Source organism: Anguilla anguilla, chromosome 6, assembly GCF_013347855.1.
Source record: "Anguilla anguilla isolate fAngAng1 chromosome 6, fAngAng1.pri, whole genome shotgun sequence".
NCBI lineage: Eukaryota > Metazoa > Chordata > Actinopteri > Anguilliformes > Anguillidae > Anguilla > Anguilla anguilla.
Window position 1 is genome coordinate 1,165,337 of NC_049206.1, and position 22,549 is coordinate 1,187,885.

At 49.1% G+C, this 22,549-nt stretch overlaps 2 protein-coding genes across 2 annotated transcripts; one reads left to right on the top strand and one right to left on the bottom strand.

The window, feature by feature from the left end:
* The first annotated feature begins 314 nt into the window (after nucleotides 1-314).
* Nucleotides 315-9,311, top strand: LOC118228879 (serine/arginine-rich splicing factor 11-like). Its single transcript, XM_035420437.1, has 13 exons — nucleotides 315-436; nucleotides 1,304-1,437; nucleotides 4,709-4,818; nucleotides 5,340-5,432; nucleotides 5,680-5,729; nucleotides 6,210-6,343; nucleotides 6,869-6,956; nucleotides 7,229-7,330; nucleotides 7,419-7,508; nucleotides 7,590-7,661; nucleotides 7,912-8,077; nucleotides 8,222-8,275; nucleotides 8,669-9,311. Exons 1-13 carry the CDS (start codon nucleotides 315-317, stop codon nucleotides 8,861-8,863), a joined length of 1,410 nt encoding a protein of 469 aa, XP_035276328.1. The 3' UTR covers nucleotides 8,864-9,311.
* Nucleotides 9,312-9,640: 329 nt separating this feature from the next.
* Nucleotides 9,641-21,087, bottom strand: LOC118228873 (ankyrin repeat domain-containing protein 13C-like). The gene is made up of 13 exons (XM_035420417.1): nucleotides 20,236-21,087; nucleotides 16,541-16,582; nucleotides 15,131-15,235; nucleotides 14,646-14,731; nucleotides 13,767-13,812; nucleotides 13,429-13,495; nucleotides 12,731-12,875; nucleotides 12,439-12,570; nucleotides 11,939-12,100; nucleotides 11,627-11,706; nucleotides 11,279-11,377; nucleotides 10,903-11,003; nucleotides 9,641-10,621 (listed from the first exon to the last, which is right to left on the bottom strand). The coding sequence occupies exons 1-13, from the start codon at nucleotides 20,642-20,644 to the stop codon at nucleotides 10,491-10,493; spliced, it is 1,605 nt and encodes a 534-aa protein (XP_035276308.1). The 5' UTR covers nucleotides 20,645-21,087; the 3' UTR covers nucleotides 9,641-10,490.
* Nucleotides 21,088-22,549: the final 1,462 nt, after the last annotated feature.

The window sequence follows — 22,549 nt, forward strand, 5'->3', positions numbered from 1 at the left end:
TTCACCTCCGGGCGGAGCGCTTTGGGGAGGTTGTGGGCGTGTACCTGGTCCATGGACGACAGCAGCAATGACGTCAGACCTCTTCACACCGCAGCGCTTCTTCACTGCGCATGTGCACCGGCGGATTCGCATGCGCGACGACGCCGTGCTGTTGTGGTTTCAAAGCGGCAGATCGCGTTTGTGAGTTTGGTTTCAGCTTTCAATATCGAAAGCTTTTGGATACCCTCCACATAACCCTGTCCAGTCCAAGTGAACCGTAACGGCGCCTGTTTTATCCTTATTTTATTTCGAGTGTGTTTAAGAGAAAGTGCAAAATGAACTGCACTACGAACGTAATTCAAGTGACAAACGTCTCTCCCAGCACCACATCCGAACAGATGAGAACGCTGTTCGGCTTTCTTGGCAAAATTGAGGAACTCCGATTATTTCCGCCTGAGTAAGTAGCGGGTAAAACTCGTAAAAACGTGATTAATTTAAATTGGCGTATAATATCAACAGGCCGGTCTATCTGAATGAGCTGTTCTTAGCCACCGAGCGAACGAGTGAGGCCTAGTCTAAACAGATTTAAACCGCCTTGGTTACGTTAACGTTGTTTAGGCCCCGTTTGCGCTGCTGCCGCACGGCGACCAAGCCGTCTGCACGTCGCCTAGTGCTAACGCTACCAGATGTCGGCTACAAGTCGTTTCGTCCACTAGCTGTTAACAAGGTAACATTAGCCAGCTACGTAGCTAGCCAGTCAGTCCCGTTTGTTTATTAATATAGAATAAAACGTGTATAACCAGCTGCAGTAATTCCGTAGCGTAATGATGGTATTGCCAAGTTCACTAGCTAACTAACGTCAGCTTAAGTTACTTCTTAGCTGGCGGTGCGCTTTAACGAGTTCGCCAGAGTATGATGGATTGTATATTAAAATTAACCATTCGTCAGGTCGCTAATGTTACTGTAACAACAGGACGTAGTCGTAAATAGCGGGGATTGTATCCGTGAGTGAGGGGGACAGGCATTGGCGCTGAGTGGTAACTATAGCAACAGCAGATCTGATTATTCCGATTAGGTATCGCGAAAAGATAAAATCTCGTTGACATCCGGTCAGATAAATCCATTTGAAACGGGAACGGTTTTGACATTTCCCGTAAGACTGAACTTCTGGCTTGGTGTGGGAAACGTGTGTTTGGAGCAGCACTTATCTGTGCTTATAATGAAAGTCATGTTGTTAGTTGCTGTCCGTGCTTCTTTGGCATTTGGGTAGAAAGCCTTGTATTTTTTTTTGTTTCTTGCGCAACCAATCTGTGTTTTCTTTCAGTGACTCTCCCTTGCCCGTGACCTCACGTGTGTGTTTTGTAAAGTTCCTTGAATCTGACTCGGTCGGCGTGTCCCAGCATCTTACCAACACAGTCTTCGTGGACAGAGCCCTCATAGTCGTCCCTTTTGCTGAAGGTTGGTGCTTTTAACTTGAAGTGTGTTTGAATTTCAGTTTTTTTTTGTGTGCTGCCGCCCATGCCCCCCCTCCCTCCACCCCATTTGATAAACACAATGACACATAAGAACAGTTTATAAGTGACCTTGAAACAGTCCCTTGGTGTACTGCTGGCAAATTTAGTTTTCTGAGAGAATCCTTTTGGTTGTGTCCTTCCTCCTCTGGTGTAACTGGGAGATGAGGCTGGGTTAAAGATCTCTGTAGTGGGGTAAAGCCTGTGTCCTCTGCAGTGACAGGGGACGCATTTACCGGCAGGCCTGCTAAAAGGCCTGCCCCCCTCCACCCTGTACGCCTTTACCTATGTCACAAGGGCTGCTGGAAGTCTGGGCCGTTTGGAGAGAGAGAGAGCGAGCGAGGAATTGACGGCGACGTCCTTGAGTGAGTGAGTGAGCGAGCGGGACGGAGGGAGGGAGGGAGGGAGAAAGGGAGGGGTGGATGTCCTGTGTAACTAACCTTGCTTTTCTCCCCGATCAGGTGACGCTCTATTAAACTTCTCTCTGTTATCTGTGTGTGTGATTTTTGTAGTGGAGAAGGCATAAGCAGAGCCGTGGTGCCTGAAAAGGGTCCTCTCGCCTGCAGGGCGGACTGTAGGCAATTACAAAAGAGACCAGCGAGCGTTCAAGCCTCACTGTCCCCCTGGTGTTCTCTTGTCTCTCTTTCTCTCCCTCTCTCTCTCTCCGCCCCTGATGGGCTTTTGAAATGGAAATTGCAAAACTTAGCAGGTGATAGTTTTAAAAGTTTTGTAGTGTAAAGTGGGGTTTGTTTTTCCAAAGCGGGAATGCTGACGTCGACTGTAATTCTCTGCGACTGTGTCTTGTTTGCTGTGTTTTCAGATGTTTTAATGCACTCGTGGTGGGAGAGTACATGTGAAAGGACTGGCTTACCCGTCTGTTTTCAGGCAGAACGTGCGGTTTGGGCTTCACAGCGAACACAGTCCACGCTAAGATGCACATGTAGAACTGGGAGGAGGGTTCTGTACAGGACTGAACTTTAATTCTCTTTTCCACTGAGTGACTCTCATGTTTTAGCCACGCCCACCTTGGACCTAAGGCTCCTGATGCATTTACTTCATTGGCTGACATGGCCCTACTTATGACATTGTATTTTAATTGGCTGACACTTTTATCTTAAGCAGAATACTGTAAGTGTATACCATGAACTAGTTCTAGTTCACAGAGTAAAGCTGTAACTGTCAGTGAAAGTGTAGCTAGAAGTTTGGTGTGATTACGATGGTTTCATGTGCAGCATGAAAGAGCTAGAAGATCAGAATGCAGGTGTTAAGTGAAAGAGCTAGAAGATCAGAATGCAGGTGATAAGTGAAAGAGCTAGAAGATCAGAATGCAGGTGTTAAGCAAAAGAGCTAGAAGATCAGAATGCAGGTGTTAAGTGAAAGTGCTAAGGCCCATATGTCAGTGATTTGGTCTTATTAACGGGAAGTACTGATTTTCAGACCCCAGGTGCCTCGGCCTGAGAGGGAGTTTGGGTTTGTCACATCCAGGGCTCTTCCTCTCCAGCAGCTGGTTCAGCAATGAAGTCTAGTGCTGTAATAAAAACCCCCAATGCATCTTGGGTCCGAAAATCACTATTTTCTGAGTAAATAGGAGAAATGATACCGTGTGTACGCACACGCGCACACACACACACACACACACACACACGCACACACAAGCTAGGCTAGCAGGTGTGGCACTTCTGTACTGAGTGAAATGCCTTTATTGACCCTGCTCCACCTGAGAGGGGAGAGGAGGGCCCCCACTGCCCTTTTAACGCTGGTTTTCCCTTTTTTTTGTTGTTGTGTTTTCCAGTTCTTCTTTTTCCTGGTTCAGCCCGGCCTGTAATAGCCAGCCCCCCCCACAGCTGGACATGCCAGCCAGCCCTTTAGCCTCCTGCAGCTAATCCTGTTTCTCCAGCGTGGGGTTTTTTACCTGTCTGTGTGTCTGTGTAAGGACTGGCGGCGCACTGTGGCGGGGGAGTGTGTGCGCCTCTCCGCGGGACGTCCTGTGAAGATGGGGCGCCCTCCGCAGTCTCTCTCTCTCTCTCTCTCTCTCTTATCTGCTGTAGGGCAGGGCTTTTGCTGGACTGTAAGGTGGCTTTCACATGCTCTTTGTTTGGGGGATGATTTTTTTCCCCCCCGAACCCGAGTTCATTGGTCCTCTAAATTCAGGATTTGATCGATGTAAAAGCTGTAGCTCAAACTCGAGTGTGCGCCAGTTTGTATGAAGTGGGGCCTGAGGAGGGCGGCCGTCTGCAGTGATGTGCTGTAATACCCGGCCGTGTGACGGACCTGCAGGGGGCGCTAGCGGGTCTGTCCGGATAGTTGTGAAAACGTCGGCAACATCACCGCCATTTTTCAGGCCGAATTGGTGGGGGGCGTCCGTGACAAACACACTTGGCGTTCAGACTCCAGCAAACAAAGTATGTGTGAAAGTGGCCTGGCTCAAAGTGTTGTGGGATTTGTAGTTCTCTAAAAGAGATGGGAGCGGAGGCCTGGCCTCCCCTGTCAGGTGTCAGGTAAGGAGGACCCCCTGTGGGTGAATGGCCACACCAGCAAAAGCCCTGAGAGAGCATTGCTTTTCATTTATATGTGCTGTGAGTGAGCGAGAGCGCATGTTTGAGCACACGTGTGAACAAGTGTGAGTTTGGCAGTGGGACAGAGACAAAGAAAGAGTGTGTGCGTGCGTTTGTGTGTGTATGTGTGTGCGCGCGCGCGCGCGTGCGTGTGTGCGTGCTTCTTGGTAAGTTAAGCAGTTCATAGTGAAAGTGTCTCTTGCTGTTGACCCCCGCCAATCATGAACTCTTGTGTTTGTGTATCTCGCTCTCTCTGTGTGCTTCAGCCGAGCGGCCGCCGCGACTCGCTCGCTCGTAACACAGCTAATGAGAGTGGCGTGGGCCCCGGAGAGCCTGCAGTGCTAGCTAGCACTTCGGCTCATGACTTAAAAAACAAGGACAGGTGATGCAACCTTGGCAGTGTTCCCCACAGTGGTGTTAATTGTGACCGTTATATTGTTTCTGTTCCTTTCTCTCTCTGTGGATTTCTCTCTGTGTTTTCTGAGTAGAGAGGGACCACCGTTGCTCATTTCTCAGACGTGGAAGGGCAGGGAGCAGTGTTGTCAGTAGTGCTGACGTATTTGAGTGTGTGTAGGGTTGAGGAGCAGCGATGAGGGGAGCGGTGTGTGTTAGCGGTGTGTGTTAGCGGCGCTGGCCTCACGCTGCTCTCTGCTTTGTCCACAGGCGTCATCCCCGACGAGGCCAAGGCGCTGTCTCTCCTCGCCCCCGCCAACGCCGTCGCTGGCCTACTGCCGGGCGGGGGCCTGCTGCCCACGCCTAACCCTCTGGCCTCGGTACGTACACACACACACACACGTGCACGCACGCACGCTCTCACACGCTCTCACACACACACGTAAGCACACATACACACACATGCATGCACACACATACATACACACATACACACACATACCTATACATACACACACTCACTCACACATACATATACACACCACACACACACCGTACACACACGCACTGTTAATATTCCAAACTGTCGCAGTCTGCACATTAAATTGCCATTTAGCAGAGTTTGCATAACTTTTTTTTTACATTGTGTTATTTTACATTACATACAGCTGTGTGTGTATATGTATATATATATATATATATATATCAGCTCCTGACTGCCGCCCGTCAATGTTCACACAGCAGTTGCCTGAAGGCGGGTTCCAAAATGATTGTAGCGTATACCGCTACAGCCTGTTTTAAAGGGAGATTAATTCTGATTGGCCCAAGTCTGCTTTGAGATGTTCTCTGATTGGCCCGAGTCACCACTCTACAGTAAGGTGTTGACTGATTGGTTCTGCAGATGGGGGGCATGCCACTAGCTGCTCTGGGGGGGCCCAATCTGGATCCTGCTCTCGCAGCTTTGGGTATGCCGGGATCCAACATGAACTCTCAGGTGTGTGAAACTACCTGTTCCTCTCTCCATGTGCGTGGGATGTGATTGGATGAGACCATTGCTGAGCTGTGATTGGATGAGACCATGGCTGAGCTGTGATTAGATGAGACCATGGCTGAGCTGTGATTGTCTGTGGCTGTGAGGTGTGATTGGATGAGACTGTGGGTGAGCTGTGAGTTGATGAGACTCAGTGAGCTGTGATTGGACAGTGTGCATCCTCCTCTGATTAAACTCCCTCCCCTCTCAGTCTCTGGCTGCTGACCAGCTCTTGAAGTTCATGACCTCTGTGGACCCAAAGTGAGTAAAACTGCAAAACATCAGTACAGCCTTAGCTCTTGTGTGTGTGTGTGTGTGTGTGTGTGTGTGTGGGGGGGGTGCTGTGTTATCACTGCTTAGCGGTGTGTGTGTGTGTTTGTGTATGTGGGCCTGTGTTATCACTGCTTTGTGGTGTGTGTGTGTGTTAAAACTGTGCTTAGCGCTGTGTGTGTGTATATATGTGGGGCTGTGTTATCACTGCTTAGCGCTGTGTGTGTGTGTGTGTGTGTGTGTGTGTGTGTGTGTGTGTGTGTGTGTGTGTGTGTGTGTGTGTGTGTGTGTGTGTGTGTATATATATATGTGGGGCTGTGTTATCACTGCTTAGCGCTGTGTGTGTGTGTGTGTGTATATATATATATATGTGGGGCTGTGTTATCACTGCTTAGCGCTGTGTGTGTGTGTGTGTGGCTGTTACAGCTATAGAGTGACTGTGTCCCTGCGTGTGTTCTGAACACTACGCAGGTTGAATCATGTGACCTCAGGCCTGAACCTCAATCCTGGGTTGAAGGCGGACGCCTCCAATAAGGAGATCGAGGAGGCCATGAAGCGTGTGAGAGAGGCCCAGTCCCTCATCTCTGCTGCCATTGAGCCTGGGAGTGAGTCTTCACCCGTGCACTCTAACTGCTCCCCTGTGCACTCTCTAACTCTGCTCCCCTGTGCACTCTCTAGCTCTGCTCCCCTGTGCACTCTCTAACTCTGCTCCCCTGTGCACTCTCTAACTCTGCTCCCCTGTGCACTCTCTAGCTCTGCTCCCCTGTGCACTCTCTAACTCTGCTCCCCTGTGCACTCTCTAACTCTGCTCCCCTGTGCACTCTGTGCTCCCCTGTGCACTCTCTAACTCTGCTCCCCTGTGCACTCTAACTTGCTCCCCTGTGCACTCTCTAACTCTGCTCCCCTGTGCACTCTCTAACTCTGCTCCCCTGTGCACTCTGTGCTCCCCTGTGCACTCTCTAACTATGCTCCCCTGTGCACTCTCTCTAACTGTGCTCCCGTGCACACTCTAACTTGCTCCCCTGTGCACTATAACTGTGCTTGTCTGTGCCCCTCGCTCTCTACTCTGCAGGTTTTCCCTGTGCTGTAGGCCTGTGTTGAATGTGCTTATTTTCCTGTTGCTGCTGCAGATAAGAAAGACTCTAAGAGGAAGCGATCACGCTCGCGCTCACGGTCGCGGTCCCGCCGCCGACGGTCCCGGTCTCGCTCCAGACACAGGTACAGTCTTCCGGCCTGTGCTGTGGATCTGGCAGTATGCAGGCTGGCCTGTGCTGTGGGTCTGGGAGAACGCAGGCTGGCCTGTGCTGTGGATCTGGGAGAACGCAGGCTGGCCTGTGCTGTGGATCTGGGAGAACGCAGGCTGGCCTGTGCTTTCCGCTGAAGCGTGTCTCTGCTCACCCTGTCGTGGCTCATACGGCTCACACAGACGTGAGTTGGAGGGAGACGCCCAGTGGGCATGCTGGTTTAACGGCGTTTATCTTGCTGTGCAGGCGCTCGCGTTCACGCTCGCGGTCCAGACGACGGTCGAAGAGCCCCCGCAGGAGGCGGTCCCGCTCCAAAGAGAGGGGTCGAGGGTCAGACAGCAAGTCCAGGTGAGTCTGTCACACGGGTCAGCGAGTCAGAGCCGCTGGCAGCTGGAGGGCACAGCTTCATCCTCACCCTCCTCTTCCTCCTCCGCAGGGACAGAAAGAAGGAGGAAAAAGAAAAGAAGCGTTCCAGAACTCCGCCCAAGAGCTACAGCGCCACCCGCAGGTCACGTAGCATAAGCAGGTACACACGCAAACACACACACACGTTTATTGATGCATGTCTGTTGCACGTTGTGGTGTTATGAATGCTTGTCTCCTGCAGGAGGCGCAGGAGGAGTCGCACTGCCAGCAGGTCTCCCAGGAGGAAGCCGTCCAGGTCGCCGTCCCCGAGGAGGTGAGTCTAGGGGCGTGGCCAAGCGGTGGGCGGGTGGGCGTGGCCAAGCATCACAGGTTTTGTGTGTTCCAATCAGGTGGCCGGCCATGCTAACACTGAAGGCTCAGTGAAAATGCCATTGGACAGAAACATGCAGGTTTCTAACTAGGAAGGCCAGTGTGGGGAAGGCATGCCCACGCTTTAGTTCTGTCTGCAAAACACACTGCTGTGCAGGAGGTGATCCCTGACCTTTGTGCCCTGTCTGTTCCAGGCACAAAAAGGAGAAAAAGAAGGAGAGAGAGAGGGAGAAGGACCGCGAGCGCAACAGAGAGGAGGAGCGAGAACACCCTACCAGCAAGAAGAAGAACAAAGACAAGGACAGGGAGAGAGAGAGGGAAAGGGAGAGGGAGAGGAAGTCTGACGAGAAGAGCGAAAAGGTGCGTGTCGTTTCAGGGTGGAAGCTGAAATTTGGGCTTTGTGTACGTGACGGGGGAGAGTTTCCTGTGATTACAGTCAGTCATACTTAAAGCAGGTCATAAACTAACGTTTAAAAACGTGTGATCCCCCCCCCCCCCCAACAGCGCTCAAAATCCAGCCAGCTGCAGGCTGAGACACACAAAGCCGAAGTCAATCAGGTATGCAAGCCCCGCCCCCTCTTCCACCTCCTTCATCACAGTGTCCCTCTGCAGTCCTATTGCACCCTAATGCAGTCTTACTCCCTGAAAACAGTGCACTGTGAACAGCAGGTTTGGGGTTCGTTTTATTTCAGTCCGTCATTTCACTAATTAAATTGGCACTTGAATTCCCATAGAGCATGATGGGAATATTTTTGCCCGCAAATTGATTTTAATTAATTTCCTTAACGGAAATGGAATTGACCCAAAACACAGGTGGGCAGAAACATGGTGATGTGTGGTAATATTTTCAGAATCCCCTTGCCAATATTCCGTGTGTATGTCTGTGTGTGTGTGTGCGTGTGTGCGTGCGTGCACGTGTGTGTGTGCTGTGTTTGTGTGTTCCTTGTGCAGGTGACTAGAGACTATGATGAGGAGGAGCAGGGCTACGACAGCGAGAAGGAGAGGGAGGAGAAGAGAGACTCGGACTCCGCCCCCTCACCCCCGCCCCCTCCCCCTCCCGCTGAGAAGGGCTCCGGTGAGAATGTGAAGGGGTCGAAGGTCAATGGCGATGACCACCACGAGGAAGACATGGACATGAGCGACTGACCCCAAGTCCCTGGGGGTGTGCCTCTCGGCTGACCCTCGCACTCTCCCTCCTGGGGGAGGCGTGTCCCCTGCCCCTCTGTGGGTGTGTCCTGGGGATTGTCCACGCCCAGTCCTCCAGCTTTTATATGGGTTTTTCCTTTAGATTTTTGTTGTTTTTGTTTTTTAAATGAGCAGCAGGACTGTTGGCCTGTTGGTTCCCCAGCAGCAGGCGGAGAGCCTGTGGGCTGAGCCTCCCGTCTTAACCCCGGAGCCCGGCAAGCTAACCCCGCCCCCCAACCCCCCCCCCCTCGGCCTGGCCGCAGCCCTCCTCCCCCCCCATTTCGGGAGAGACCTGTGCGCTGTACGCCTGTGAGATTCCAGCTCCCCTCCCTTTCTTTCTTCACTCTCGTATTTGTAAATGAACTAAGTGAAATAAAGGTTAGGACGTGACGGCGAGGTTCTTAACACACTGGGCCTCAGAGTGCAGTTCTGTGGGGCGTGTTAGTCTGGTCTGGGGAGGAGGGGTGTGGCTTGTGATTGTGCTTTAGCTTGTGTGCTGTTGGAAGTTCTTGCTGTGTGTGTGTGTGTGTGTGTACGTGCGCTTTGCCTGCAGTTTAACTCGGAGAGAGAGAGACGGAGAGAGAGAATGAGAGACGGAGATCTGCTGCAGGTGTGTGCTGTTTAAAAGAGAGCATCTGGCACAGCTTTATAAAGCCTGCCACCCTTCCCCAAGCTAACATACAAAGAACAGCGCATTTCAGACTGACACCCGACAGACTGACAGCCACACTTTAAAGGTGAGGTACTTCAACACCCTGCAGAGGAGAATGCCCGTTTGGTTTTTAATGAGTAAAAATGTTTAAATACCATTTCATTGCCGGTTTCTTTTTCTATACATATATATTTTAATCTTTAGCAAAAGAAACAATTTTAGCTGCACATTTGCTGTTTTTTTTTTTTCCTGAATTGTACAAAGTTCTCACGGGACAGATGGGACCCCTGCATTCACAGTGAAGCAGGAAGAGAGATGCAGCAGCCTCAGCTGATCTTCCAGATCCTAACGGTGACCACAGCTTTATCTCCACTACCATCTGCCCCCTTAACGCACACACCGCTGCCCCACTACAGTGGCTCAGTGAAACAGTGGTCACCACAGCGCCCTCTGTCTGCAGAAGGAGGACCTGCGGTCACCACAGCGCCCTCTGTCTGCAGAAGGAGGACCTGCGGTCACCACAGCGCTCTGGTATACTGGTGCTGGTTGAAGTGTCACAGTCAGCTGCAGCTATTGGAAGCTCCACATTTTACACACCCAAACAGAGGAAGCACTGTTCTGTCCTCCCAAGCCCCAGACCCACCCCCCACCCCCCACCCCCCAAATATTGAGTCTAGAGTCCCCACAAACCGAACGCAGCACCTCAGCACACACTAGTGCTGTTCAGTCCATTCAGGTAACACCGCACAGCACATACATTCAACCCCACGGTCTTACATACACAATACTAACACCAACAGTCCTTTTTTTGTTTCCGTTTATCTTTAGCAACCTTTTTGACGTTATTCGTTCAGTGCCCCCTTCGTTTGGTAGTTCATTCCCGTCTCCGATTCCATGTGGGGGGGGGGGTGGGGGGCGGCGGTCTAAGTGCAGAGGTCAAAGGTCAGGGAAGCGGCTGGGGTCCTCCTTGTAGTCCGGCGGGATGTTAAAGATGGACTCATCAAACTGGTCGTAGCGGAACTCCTGAAACGTCACTGTGGCGGTGATGGTGGGGAACACCGGGATGTCTGGGAGAAAAGGACAAAACAACAGCATCCTCATCACCATCATCTTCATCACCATCACAACTGATCACCACTTGTAAGTAATCATCATTCTCATTTATCTTTATCATGTTAAATATTTGTCAGTTTGTGAAGCACACTGAACGCCACACAAAGCGCTATATAAAGATCATCAGCACTGTGGTCAGCATCCTCTTGTTTTTCCCTAATGGAGAGCGATCTCATGTGGACAGGCTCCAGTGCACGGCTGCATCCTGCGGACCTGAAACACAAGCACCTCTCACCCAGTTTGACAGGAAACCCAGGGGGCAGCTTCATCTGGACAAACTCTCTCAGCTTGTTGAAGTGCTTGAAGGGTGCGATCACCTCCAGCACATTCAGTAACCTGGGAAACAAGGCACAGCACGTCAGTAACCTAGGAAACAATTCATAGTGCGTCACTCGGTAACCTAGGAAACGATGCACAGTAGTGCATCAGTAACCTGGGAAACAGCGCACACGACATCAGTAACCGAGGAAATGACACATGGCACATCCAGTCACAACTGTAATCAAGAGTAGGAGCACTGATCTAGGATCAGCCTTCTGTCCATGTCCTGACCTCATGCAGTGTGAGCTAAAATGCTGAGCTGATCCCAGGTCAGTCTGAGGCACACTTACGACTCCATGCCCAGGGGGAACTCCTGGCTCATGGCCACCGTGGCCTTGAAGTTCTTTTTACTCTCCTTACACACCAACTCTCTGCCCAGGTGAGGAGCCCTGCAGAACGACACACACACACACAGGGTCAGCAATAAGGACAAAACATGCACACACACAGTCAGCAATGAGGACAAAAACATGCACACACGCACAGTCAGCAATGGGCACAGAACACACACACATTCATGCATAAATGCGCATACACACACACACACTCAAACTCGCACACACATACATAAACATGCGCACACACAGTCAGCAATGGGCACAGAATGCACATGTTTGCACACACGCAGAGCGCCATACCTGCCGTGCTCAGCTGTGATATACTCCTCCCAGGACAGTGTGTTTGGAGACGGGGCGGTGAGGGACTGTCTCCTCACAGGCTGGGGGTGAGCGGGTGGACAATGTTACATCACACTGAACCATTGTGACATCACACTGAACCACTGTGACATCATGTCAAACCATGTGTACGTATATATATCAGTATGAACTGTTGTGTACTGACATATATATATATATTGATGTGTACTGATATATACTGTGTTGTGTATGATATGTATCAATATGTGCTGATATATACAGTATATCGCTATGTACTGATATATACTCCACCTCATAGTTGTGCTCGACTGCATTCCCTCCCTTGCTCCAGGTCTCCATGATGGCCTTGTTTCGCAGGATGTCTTCCTCATTCAGGTGCTCCCGCCGTTTCCTGGACTCCAGAACCAGGCCATTAACCGCAAAGCAGTCCGCCAGGAAACTGCCCACCCGCTCCTGCCTCACCCACAGCACCAACACAACCACACAGCATTTAACACAGGGCATTTAACACAGGACATTTAACACAGGGCATTTAACACAGGACATTTAACACAGGACATTTAACACAGGACATTTAACAGAGCTTTTAACACAGGGCATTTAACACAGCATTTCACACAACATTTTACACATAGCATTTAACACAGGGCATTTTGGTGTGCATGTGTGCGCGCCATTCATGCGTATGTGTACATGCGTGTGCGCATGTGTGAAGGCGTTTGTGTGGTTGTGCGTGCATGTGTGTGTGGGGGTATGGGTGTGCGCGTGTGTGTGTGTGTGTGCGTACGTACCGTCTTGTCCTCTCTGAAGAGCCAGCCTGACTGCGTGCGGGAGAAGGTGATGGATTTGGTGGAAAGTGTGGCTGAGTAAATATCGCTGCTCATCAGGATGTCAACTTCCTCCTCTGTCTCAATCTCCGACTCCTGGGACAGGAAATGATGTCATTAGTACCCAGGTGCGCGCGCACACACACACACACACAGATCCCCCTTCCCACACAAACACACATTCATTCTCACTCTTTCACTCATTCACTCCCTCCCTCACTCACACACACACACACACTCTCCTGCCCCCCCTCACCTCATGGTGAATGCGCTGGTAGACCTTCTGCTCGTTGTCCAGAACCACAAAGGATTTTGGGGGAGGGGCGTCACCCCTGAAGGTGAAGCTCAGGTCCCCACGCTGGCATTTCATGTCTGTGAAGTCGATGAGGGTAGTGTCCAACCTGCCGGAACAGACACCACCTCACCTCAGCCCACCCTGCCCTGCCATGTGACGCAGCAGCATTTACCCATAATGCATTACGCACAAGCCTTGCTTGCTGTAAGGCACACTGTGAATGCGATCACAATTAATATTGCACTGTTGCATACGAATATTGCACTTTGTTACACTTATTTGTATAAGTTGTGACTTTAAACTCTGAGGGAAATGAAATGTGCTGCAGAGTTGTGCTGTAAGTGTGTAGTAGAGGGCAGGAGTTGTGCTATAAGTGTGTAGTAGAGGGCAGGAGTTGTGCTGTAAATGTGTAGTAGAGGGCAGGAGTTGTGCTGTAAATGTGTAGTAGAGGGCAGGAGTTGTGCTGTAAATGTGTAGTAGAGGGCAGGAGTTGTGCTGTAAGTGTGTAGTAGAGGGCAGGAGTTGTGCTGTAAATGTGTAGTAGAGGGCAGGAGTTGTGCTGTAAGTGTGTAGTAGAGGGCAGGAGTTGTGCTGTAAGTGTGTAGTAGAGGGCAGGGGTTGTGCTGTAAGTGTGTAGTAGAGTGCAGGAGGGGCCGAACCTGATGTTTATGCCCTGCTTGTAGATTTTACAGGCATCGGACGGCAGGATCCGGGACAGCAGGGGAACTGATGCGAGAGAAAAAAAGGGAAAGAATTAGAAACAAATTAAACTTACAGCCTACTCAGCACCTTCTTCCAAACTCCTGCTGTGAATCATCCATCCCATAATGAGCGCTGCACTTAGCAACCCCCAAACGATCATTAAGTAAGGGGGGTTCTTCTGGGGGAATTTTATTTCAGGAGCTGTTTCCTATACCTTTACCCCCGCAGTGAGACGACTACTGAATGCTCCTGTTACAGACCTGACTTACCCCATTTACGCCAGTGAATAACTTACCCCAGCTCTGAAAATCCCAGTGGACCTCCAAGTAAAAGTCTCCCAGCTTAAAAGAAAAAAAGACAAACTTTAGTGTTTGTGCATAAATGTCTAAATTTGTAAATATTTGTGTCAGGATTTATAAGGGAAAATGCATTAACAGAAATGACATATATGTAAATATCTCAATGTGCTGATTTTTATGCATGCAGGTGTATAACAGCCAGTGTTTATATGTGTAAATGTACACGTGTGTAAACGTACAGACGTGTTAAACGTGTGTAAATGTATGGATGTGTGTAAATGTACAGGCGTTTAAATGTATGGATGTGTGTAAATGTACATGCGTGTAAATGTATGGATGTGTGTAAATGTACAGGCGTGTAAATGTATGGATGTGTGTAAATGTACATGCGTGTAAATGTATGGATGTGTGTAAATGTACATGTGTGTAAATGTATGGATGTGTGTAAATGTACATGCGTGTAAATGTATGGATGTGTGTAAATGTACATGTGTGTAAATGTATGGATGTGTGTAAATGTACATGTGTGTAAATGTACATGCGTGTAAATGTATGGATATGTGTAAATGTATGGATGTGTGTAAATGTATGGATGTGTGTAAATGTACACGTGTGTAAATGTATGGATGTGTGTAAATGTACAGGCGTGTAAATGTATGGATGTGTGTAAATGTACATGCGTGTAAATGTATGGATGTGTGTAAATGTACATGCGTGTAAATGTATGGATGTGTGTAAATGTACATGTGTGTAAATGTATGGATGTGTGTAAATGTACACGTGTGTAAATGTACAGGCATGTAAATGTATGGATGTGTGTAAATGTACAGGCGTGTAAATGTACAGGCGTATTGATGTGATTGACAGGTCCTCACCTCCCTCAGCGCCTTCAGCAGCCGAGGCCTCTTATCCTCCACACTCTCTCTGGACTGCTGCTTCAGCTTCCTGAGCAGGGCTGTGACTGCACACGCACACACACACACGCACGCAGGCGCACGCACACACACACACACGCACACACACACACGCAGGCGCACGCACACACACACACACGCACGCAGGCGCACGCACACACACACACGCACACCAGATACGCACACGCACACACACACACACACAAAATCAGCTTTAATGAACAATTCAGCCCTGAGAAAATACAAACACACTGCAAATGTCCAGGACGAGGGCTGGCCACCCCTGAACCAGGGTGTAGGGGGCACACTGTAGTAAGCAGACAGTGAGTGTGAGGGGTTGGGGTTCAGGGGTACGGGAGCAGGGTTTAGGGGTAAAAGCTAGGGGTTAGAGAGGAAGGGGTAGAGGTTACAGTGTGGGGAGAAGGGGTTAAAGGTTAGGGTCTCACTCATTTGTCTGTCTCCATAGCTGATGGCTTCTGCAAGCGGACTCCACCCCTGTGCGTTCTTCACCTTCACAGGTGCATTGTGGGCCAGGAGCAAGTGGGCGCACTCTGTGTAGAGGAAGAGAGAGGACATGCAGTAATTCCTCTACAGAGCAAAGACTTCTGGGATAGCAGAACCTCCAGGTAGGACAGTGGTGATGTCATATGGTGAGCTGGGCTGGGCATTCTGGGGAAGTAACTGCCTGTCAACCATTTACCTGTGCACACAAAAAAAACACCTGTATGTACGTATATATATAAATACACGTATATACGTGTACGTGCGAGTGTGTGTGTCTTTGTGCATATCCGCGTGCGTGCAAGTGTGTGTGTGTGTGCGTGTGTGTGCGTGCGAGTGTGTGTGTGTGTGTGTGTGCGTGCGAGTGTGTGTGTGTGTGTGTGTGTGTGTGTGTGTGCGTGCGTACATGGCGTCCCCCGGGTTTGCAGAAACGTTACGTAAGGCAGGCTGGGCACGTCCCACATGAGTTCCCTTCCAAAGCTCAGAGCGCCTGGTCAAGCACACGTCCAGTGCGGGGGTGTGTGTGAGAGTGTACCAGTGCGGGGGTGTGTGTGAGAGTGTACCAGTGCGGGGGGTGTGAGTGTGTACCAGTGCGGGGGTGTGTGTGAGAGTGTACCAGTGCGGGGGTGTGTGTGAGAGTGTACCAGTGCGGGGGTGTGTGTGAGAGTGTACCAGTGCGGGGTGTGTGTGAGAGTGTACCAGTGCGGGGGTGTGTGTGAGAGTGTACCAGTGCGGGGGTGTGTGTGAGAGTGTACCAGTGCGGGGTGTGTGTGAGAGTGTACCAGTGCGGGGGTGTGTGTGAGAGTGTACCAGTGCGGGGGGTGTGTGAGAGTGTACCAGTGCGGGGGTGTGTGTGAGAGTGTACCAGTGCGGGGGTGTGTGTGAGAGTGTACCAGTGCGGGGTGTGTGTGAGAGTGTACCAGTGCGGGGGTGTGTGTGAGAGTGTATGCGCGTGTGTATATATATAATGAATTCTCTGTCACTGTCATTCTCTCTCAATTCTCTCCTCGATTCATTATTTCTACTTTTGCTATTTCCTATTTTCTCAGCAGAAAATGATGACTATGACCCCTATGTTCTGCACCATTGCGACACCGTCATTCTCAGCTCAATTCCATTCAATTTTACTCATATAGCGCTTTATACAGAGAACTGTCACAAAGACACCTTACTGAGTCGCAAGGCAAAAGACAGCAAAAAGAGTAAACACCAGGCCTGAACCCTGCAAATCCAAGGTACAGATGTTTATGTACATTAAATATTACCCACAGAATAAGATAAAACATATTCTAAAAAACAAGATGAATGCTGACCCCTGACCCACACACTGGCACACACACAGGTTTTGGACTCACCTTTGTGTCCCATCATGACTGCCAGGTGTAGAGGTGTGTTTCCTACAACACATGAGAGAGAACAGAATCAGGCTAACTGGTGCCACATTAAAACTGACACGCATACTGAAATATACACACAATCTCCTGACTCAATATACACATATACTAAAATATACACAATCTCCTGACTCAATACACACATGTACTAAAATATACACAATCTCCTGACTCAATATACACATATACTGAAATATACACAATCTCCTGACTCAATACACACATATACTAAAATACACAATCTCCTGACTCAATACACACATATACTAAAATACACAATCTCCTGACTCAGTATACACATACTGAAATATACACGATCTCCTGACTCAATACACACATGTACTGAAATATACACACAATCTCTTGACTCAATACACACATGCACTGATATATACACAATCTCTCAGCTCTATACACACTGTGCAGTCCTGAGAATCCACAGGGATGTAATCCAGTGGACAGCTGGCCTGACAGGATGACCCCCTGGGTCTCCGTTCAGAACTCTGATTTAGAGTTCTGACCGGCGATCATTCCACTCGCGGTTATGAGGTCACAAGCAGCTCAGCCACACAAACCCTCAGGAGCCCACGCTCGGTTCACCGCTACCCTGCACTGTGGACTCGGCTGCAAACGCTGGCAGCACCAGTCTTTATAAAAGCCCAGCTGCAGTGGGTCTGACCGCCTCTATAGCGCAGAGCGGGAGAAGCAGCAGCTGACCCCCCTAACCTGGTCAGACCACAGCCAGGAGGGACCCCTCTAACCTGGTCAGACCACAGCCAGGAGGGACCCCTCTAACCTGGTCAGACCAGCCAGGAGGGACCCCTCTAACCTGGTCAGACCACAGCCAGGGGAGACCCCCCTAACCTGGTCAGACCACAGCCAGGAGGGACCCCTCTAACCTGGTCAGACCGGTCAGGAGGGACCCCCCTAACCTGGTCAGACCGGTCAGGAGGGACCCCCCTAATCTGGTCAGACCAGTCAGGAGGGACAGGGGGATTTACAGGCTTTTTTACGATCATTAATTTGCCATGCCAAACCGGTCCCTGGAATGCATTTTAAAAAGTCAATAAGCATTAAAATGAATGGGGTTTCCACAGCTCTGGATAGGATAAACATGGGTATGGGTACAATCAGCATCAGAGTAAGCCTAAGTCTACAGCTGCAGATGATGTGTGTGATTAAAAGGGATGTATCAGAGGGTGTGTGTGTGTAAGAGTGTTAAAGGGGACATATCTGAGTGTGTGTGTGTAAGAGTGTTTAAAGGGGACGTCTTTGAGGGTGTGTGTGTGTGTGCAAGAGTGTTTAAAGGGGACATCTCTTAGGGGGTGTGTGTGTGTGTGTGTAAGAGTGTTTAAAGGGGACATCTCTTAGGGAGTGGGTGTGTGTGTGTGTGTGTAAGAGTGTTTAAAGGGGACATCTGAGGGTGTGTGTAAGAGTGTTTAAAGGGGACATCTCTTAAGGGGGTGTGTGTGTAGCAGGCCCAGTGCCAGGATGAAGTGACTGAGGGGGCAGTCAAAAATGGCGAGGGGGCAAATATTTTTATATAGTAAAACAGTAGGTATCACCTGCTACGAGCTTAAACCGGTTTGATTTCCTGCGAACCGACTGAACCGGCATTTGTCATTATGAGACGTTCTGGCAAATTAAAAAGTAGCCTACATCAGCAACCTGTGCCGACGGCGCTAAATCCAACTTGTATTGCATTAGTTATAATCAATATGACAACGTGATTAACATAATATTATGTTTGTTTATAAACAGAGCCACTAGTGTCTGAGTGTAAAACAAAACTAGATTGACAGGCCGTGCGCAATTTAGTGCCGAGGCCGGCAACAAGGAGATCCAATTTCAGTAGACCAATCAAAGGTGGGATGGGGGAAGACGATGCGCACGGCGTGTTGTTCACTAGAAAGCTTGTGTTTTTTGGGGTGACAAGACGAGACATGGCAGAGTTAGTGTCAAAGAAAACGAAAACTGCGCCAATATGGCAACATTTTGGATTTGAAGCCGGGGAAAGAGGTGCCGCTACACTCTCATTCTTGGGCTCTCATCATGTTCTGTCATGCCTATTTTGATCGGGGCTGCTAAAATGATCTGGGTGAGGCAATGACATTCCAAAACAGTCGTTATACCCATTGTGACGTACTTAAAGTTTCGTTGCAGCGTCCGTTGCTATGCCGACGCTCCCAGTCTTGCTACATTCTTTGGCGATAAAGATTCTAAGACAACTCGGCGATTTCTCTGGTTTAACGGGCTATTTTCCAGCCTGAAATGCGATTGTATTCGTAAATGGCTACACATGTCATCTAACTTTCAAGTAGTTAGCGGTCTCCCTGGATATGAATTAAATGTTTTAAAAGAAAATAATAGTAAATGTCTATGATGGCGATCGCGACCACAACATTTATTTTGCCTTTCTGTATAGCCATTTCCGTGGATAAAATCGCATTTTATGGGGGAAAACTTCAAAGAAGGTTTTTCATTACTGTCGTCTCTATGACACTTGTATCTCGGCCAATATTTTTGTTGTTTTTGCTAGTTTTCTATAGGGTACATAAAACTTACACTGGGGGGGCAGAAAATACAACTGAGGGGGCAAAGCCCCCACTTGCCCCCTCGTGGCGCTGGGCCCGGTGTGTAGGAGTGTTTAAAGGGGACATCTCTGAGGGTGTGTGTGTGTGTAAGAGTGATTAAAGGGGACATCTCTGAGGGTGTGTGTGTGTAAGAGTGATTAAAGGGGACATCGCTGAGGGTGTGTGTGTGTAAGAGTGTTTAAAGGGGACATCTCTGAGGGTGTGTGTGTGTAAGAGTGATTAAAGGGGACATCTCTGAGGGTGTGTGTGTGTAAGAGTGTTTAAATCGAACAGGGCAGAGAGAGAGAAAAAATTAAAGCGCAAACTGAAACGTGAAGAAGAAGCTCAAAGCAGAACGTTTCCAGTTCAAGGACCCTTCACTACCCTTACTTACCCTTTATTACACAACACTGGAGGACAGACATGTAAGTAAAGAGACTCAATAATGGCGCTTTAACAACAAACTATCGTCATTAATGGGGCAACACAGGTCTGAGTTAAATATGCAAATTCCAAAGCACCAGATTACAACATGCTTTCCTAATGAGGGAAAAGGTGAAATATTACAATAAGACAACGGCGTATTCACCGGCGCAAATCAAACGGTCGATGTGAAACTACAACTGTGCTGCAATGTGCACCACGAAATGACTAACTGTAAAGAAGCCAGGATCAATCGAATCTGATAAGGAATAACGGCCTGTAGCGCAAGAGTGGAATAGTTTTATGGATCTTGCAGATGAGCACACTTTAAAATTAACTGATGTCATAGAACCCACAATCACTTTGGAATATGAATGCAAATGCTTCATATACGCGGCTTGGTTTGTACGCACGTCGGTGCGTCTGATTCGACCCTACGAAATCGGTAGGGTCAGAAGCTGTACACGGGTCTCTTCCGTTACTGTTATCTTGCATGCATGTGTTTGTGTGTCACAGAGGTGAAGAGCACCAATGTGCCCTTTACTGCCAAATAAGAGAACAATCCACATAGTTATATGACGAACTAGTATTACATATAAGGTAGTAAAGGCATTGGATTCGGTTTAGCCATTGCTATTTAATGTTAAAAGATTACTTTACCGTGGACATCTTTCTGAGCGATGTTTTGCGTCCGAATTAGCGAGGACAACCGGCGCACATCTCCTTTAAAAACACACTCGTGGACCGGGAAATCCTCCGTGTTCTGAATGAGGGGGTTCTTGTTGTCGTCAGTGGCGGCTGTGTTCGTGTTAGCGTTAGTGTTGATGTTGGTGTTAGCGTTGTTGGCGTTGGAGATCGTGTTAGCGTTGATCTGCGATAGCTGATTCTGCTGCTGCGTTGACGGCGATTTAATCATTTTGTGATTGTTGAAGATCTTATTGGCTTTGATTCTGTTACTCTTCGACACCGTAAACGTCCCCGCTGCCGCCTCCTCGTCGTGTTCCACTAAATCCATGTCCTTCTTCTGCCTTTGATCCTTGCGCAGAGAGCGACGTTTTTCTCCGGTCATTTTTTAATCGATTATAAAAAGCGTGCGACGAAATAATCTGATCCGATCGCCAGCTAACCCAGAGAAGCTGATGTAAACACTCGCTGGAGATGCAATGGATGCCTGTAGTTGATCAACGGCGACAATAACGGCAGCTCGCGCAACATGAAAACAGACTCTAAAATAAAACGTACAGTGATGTAAACGAATAAAACGAAGCACAGAACTATCGATTGTCCGACTGTTGTCGGACAGTTAGTTGCATGCGGTTTTCCCCGCTTTACTTTAACTATAGTGCCATAATGCTGTCGTTCGTTGGTGCCACGGGACGGGTACGCCGCTGCTTCATCCTACCGACTGCCGATAAAGATCCATCTGTCATCTTCCGCCCTTGGTCTCGCGAGAGTACAGTACCCCTCCCCGGTTCTGTGACAAACGCCTAGTCGTATTTGGGAACGGTGCGCAGAGAAACGCGCAGATTCACTGATTTAAATCTGGCGTCTTGTTCTTGTTTATATCGATCCAAGCGGCTAAAAACGGCGAGGATAACGCGAGGCGCGGACCACTGACGTGGTGACGTTTGAATCAGACTAATTGACACCAAATGTAAAGAACCAATATCACACGTTATTACAAACTGAAGTAGCCTACCAACCTTTGAATATTAAGTGGGTTAAACAGAAACACGAATACATTACAAGAAATAGACCATGTTTTTTATTTCTTTTATTTTTTATTTTTTTAAGATAAACACTTGCATGCGTCCACAAAATGCTCCAGTGGATAGAGAGTGAATAATACATTTTCCCGGGTACAAATAAAATGGGTACAAATCCTCGGCCCCGGTGCTGCCTGCAGGACTCCGGTTTAGCCACCAGATGGAAGATACTAACCACCTGCGCGTCGGCTTTAGACGCATGACAGTAGACGATCTGTAGAACTATCCGAATTTACAGGGGGCGTTGGAAAGTTCAAAGATAAAATTACCCATAAATAAATTGTTTATGTCAGGCAATATGTCATGACCGAAGAGAAGACAGGACAAATATCTTAAACCATGAGAATGCAGCAGAGGATAATTCAGTGCACATCAGGATATGTGCGATATGCAGAAATACTTCCTCCTCATTTTCCGCAGACCAGAGGCTGAGGTGAGCTCGGGCCCATTATGACAATCCGATATCACTGGTCTGGTCTTCCTGCTGCCGATTTAGTTTACAGTCACTGATCTGTGATCAGTCTCATAGTGCCCCAGCTGCTACGCCACCCTGCAGTCACTGATCTGTGATCAGTCTCATAGTGCCCCAGCTGCTACGCCACCCTGCAGTCACTGATCTGTGATCAGTCTCATCGTGCCCCAGCTGCTACGCCACCCTGCAGTCACTGATCTGTGATCAGTCTCATCGTGCTCCAGCTGCTACGCCACCCTGCAGTCACTGATCTGAGGTCAGCGTTATGGTTATGGTGCTTAACCTTTAAGGTGTTAGATCACAAATATGTTCTTAGCTGAACATTCTAATGCTGACGTAACAACCTCAACTGGTGACTGAAAGCAACTGAGAGTTCCGGAACTGTGACTTAGAATTTTGAAAGAAAAAAAATTTAGTTCCAAAAACTAAAGCTATTCTTCAAAGGGTTAATGTGTCCCGTGGAGACGAAGCCCCCTTGCTCTGTTCCTGTCTCCCACAGCGGATGCTCCAGGCTGCAGCGCCTCAGCCGGCTTTGCTGATAGTACACTAGTCAGCTGTGTTTGTGCTCTGTGTGTCGATGTAACTGTAGGTCAGCTAAAAGCAGAGCCCTGCCCTCCTGCAGTCTCCTCCTGGGCTCTCCTCCTGCAGTCTCCTCCTGTGATCTCCTCCTGGGCTCTCCTCCTAGGCTCTCCCCCTGGGGTCTCCTCCTGGGCTCTCCTCCTGCAGTCTCCTCCTG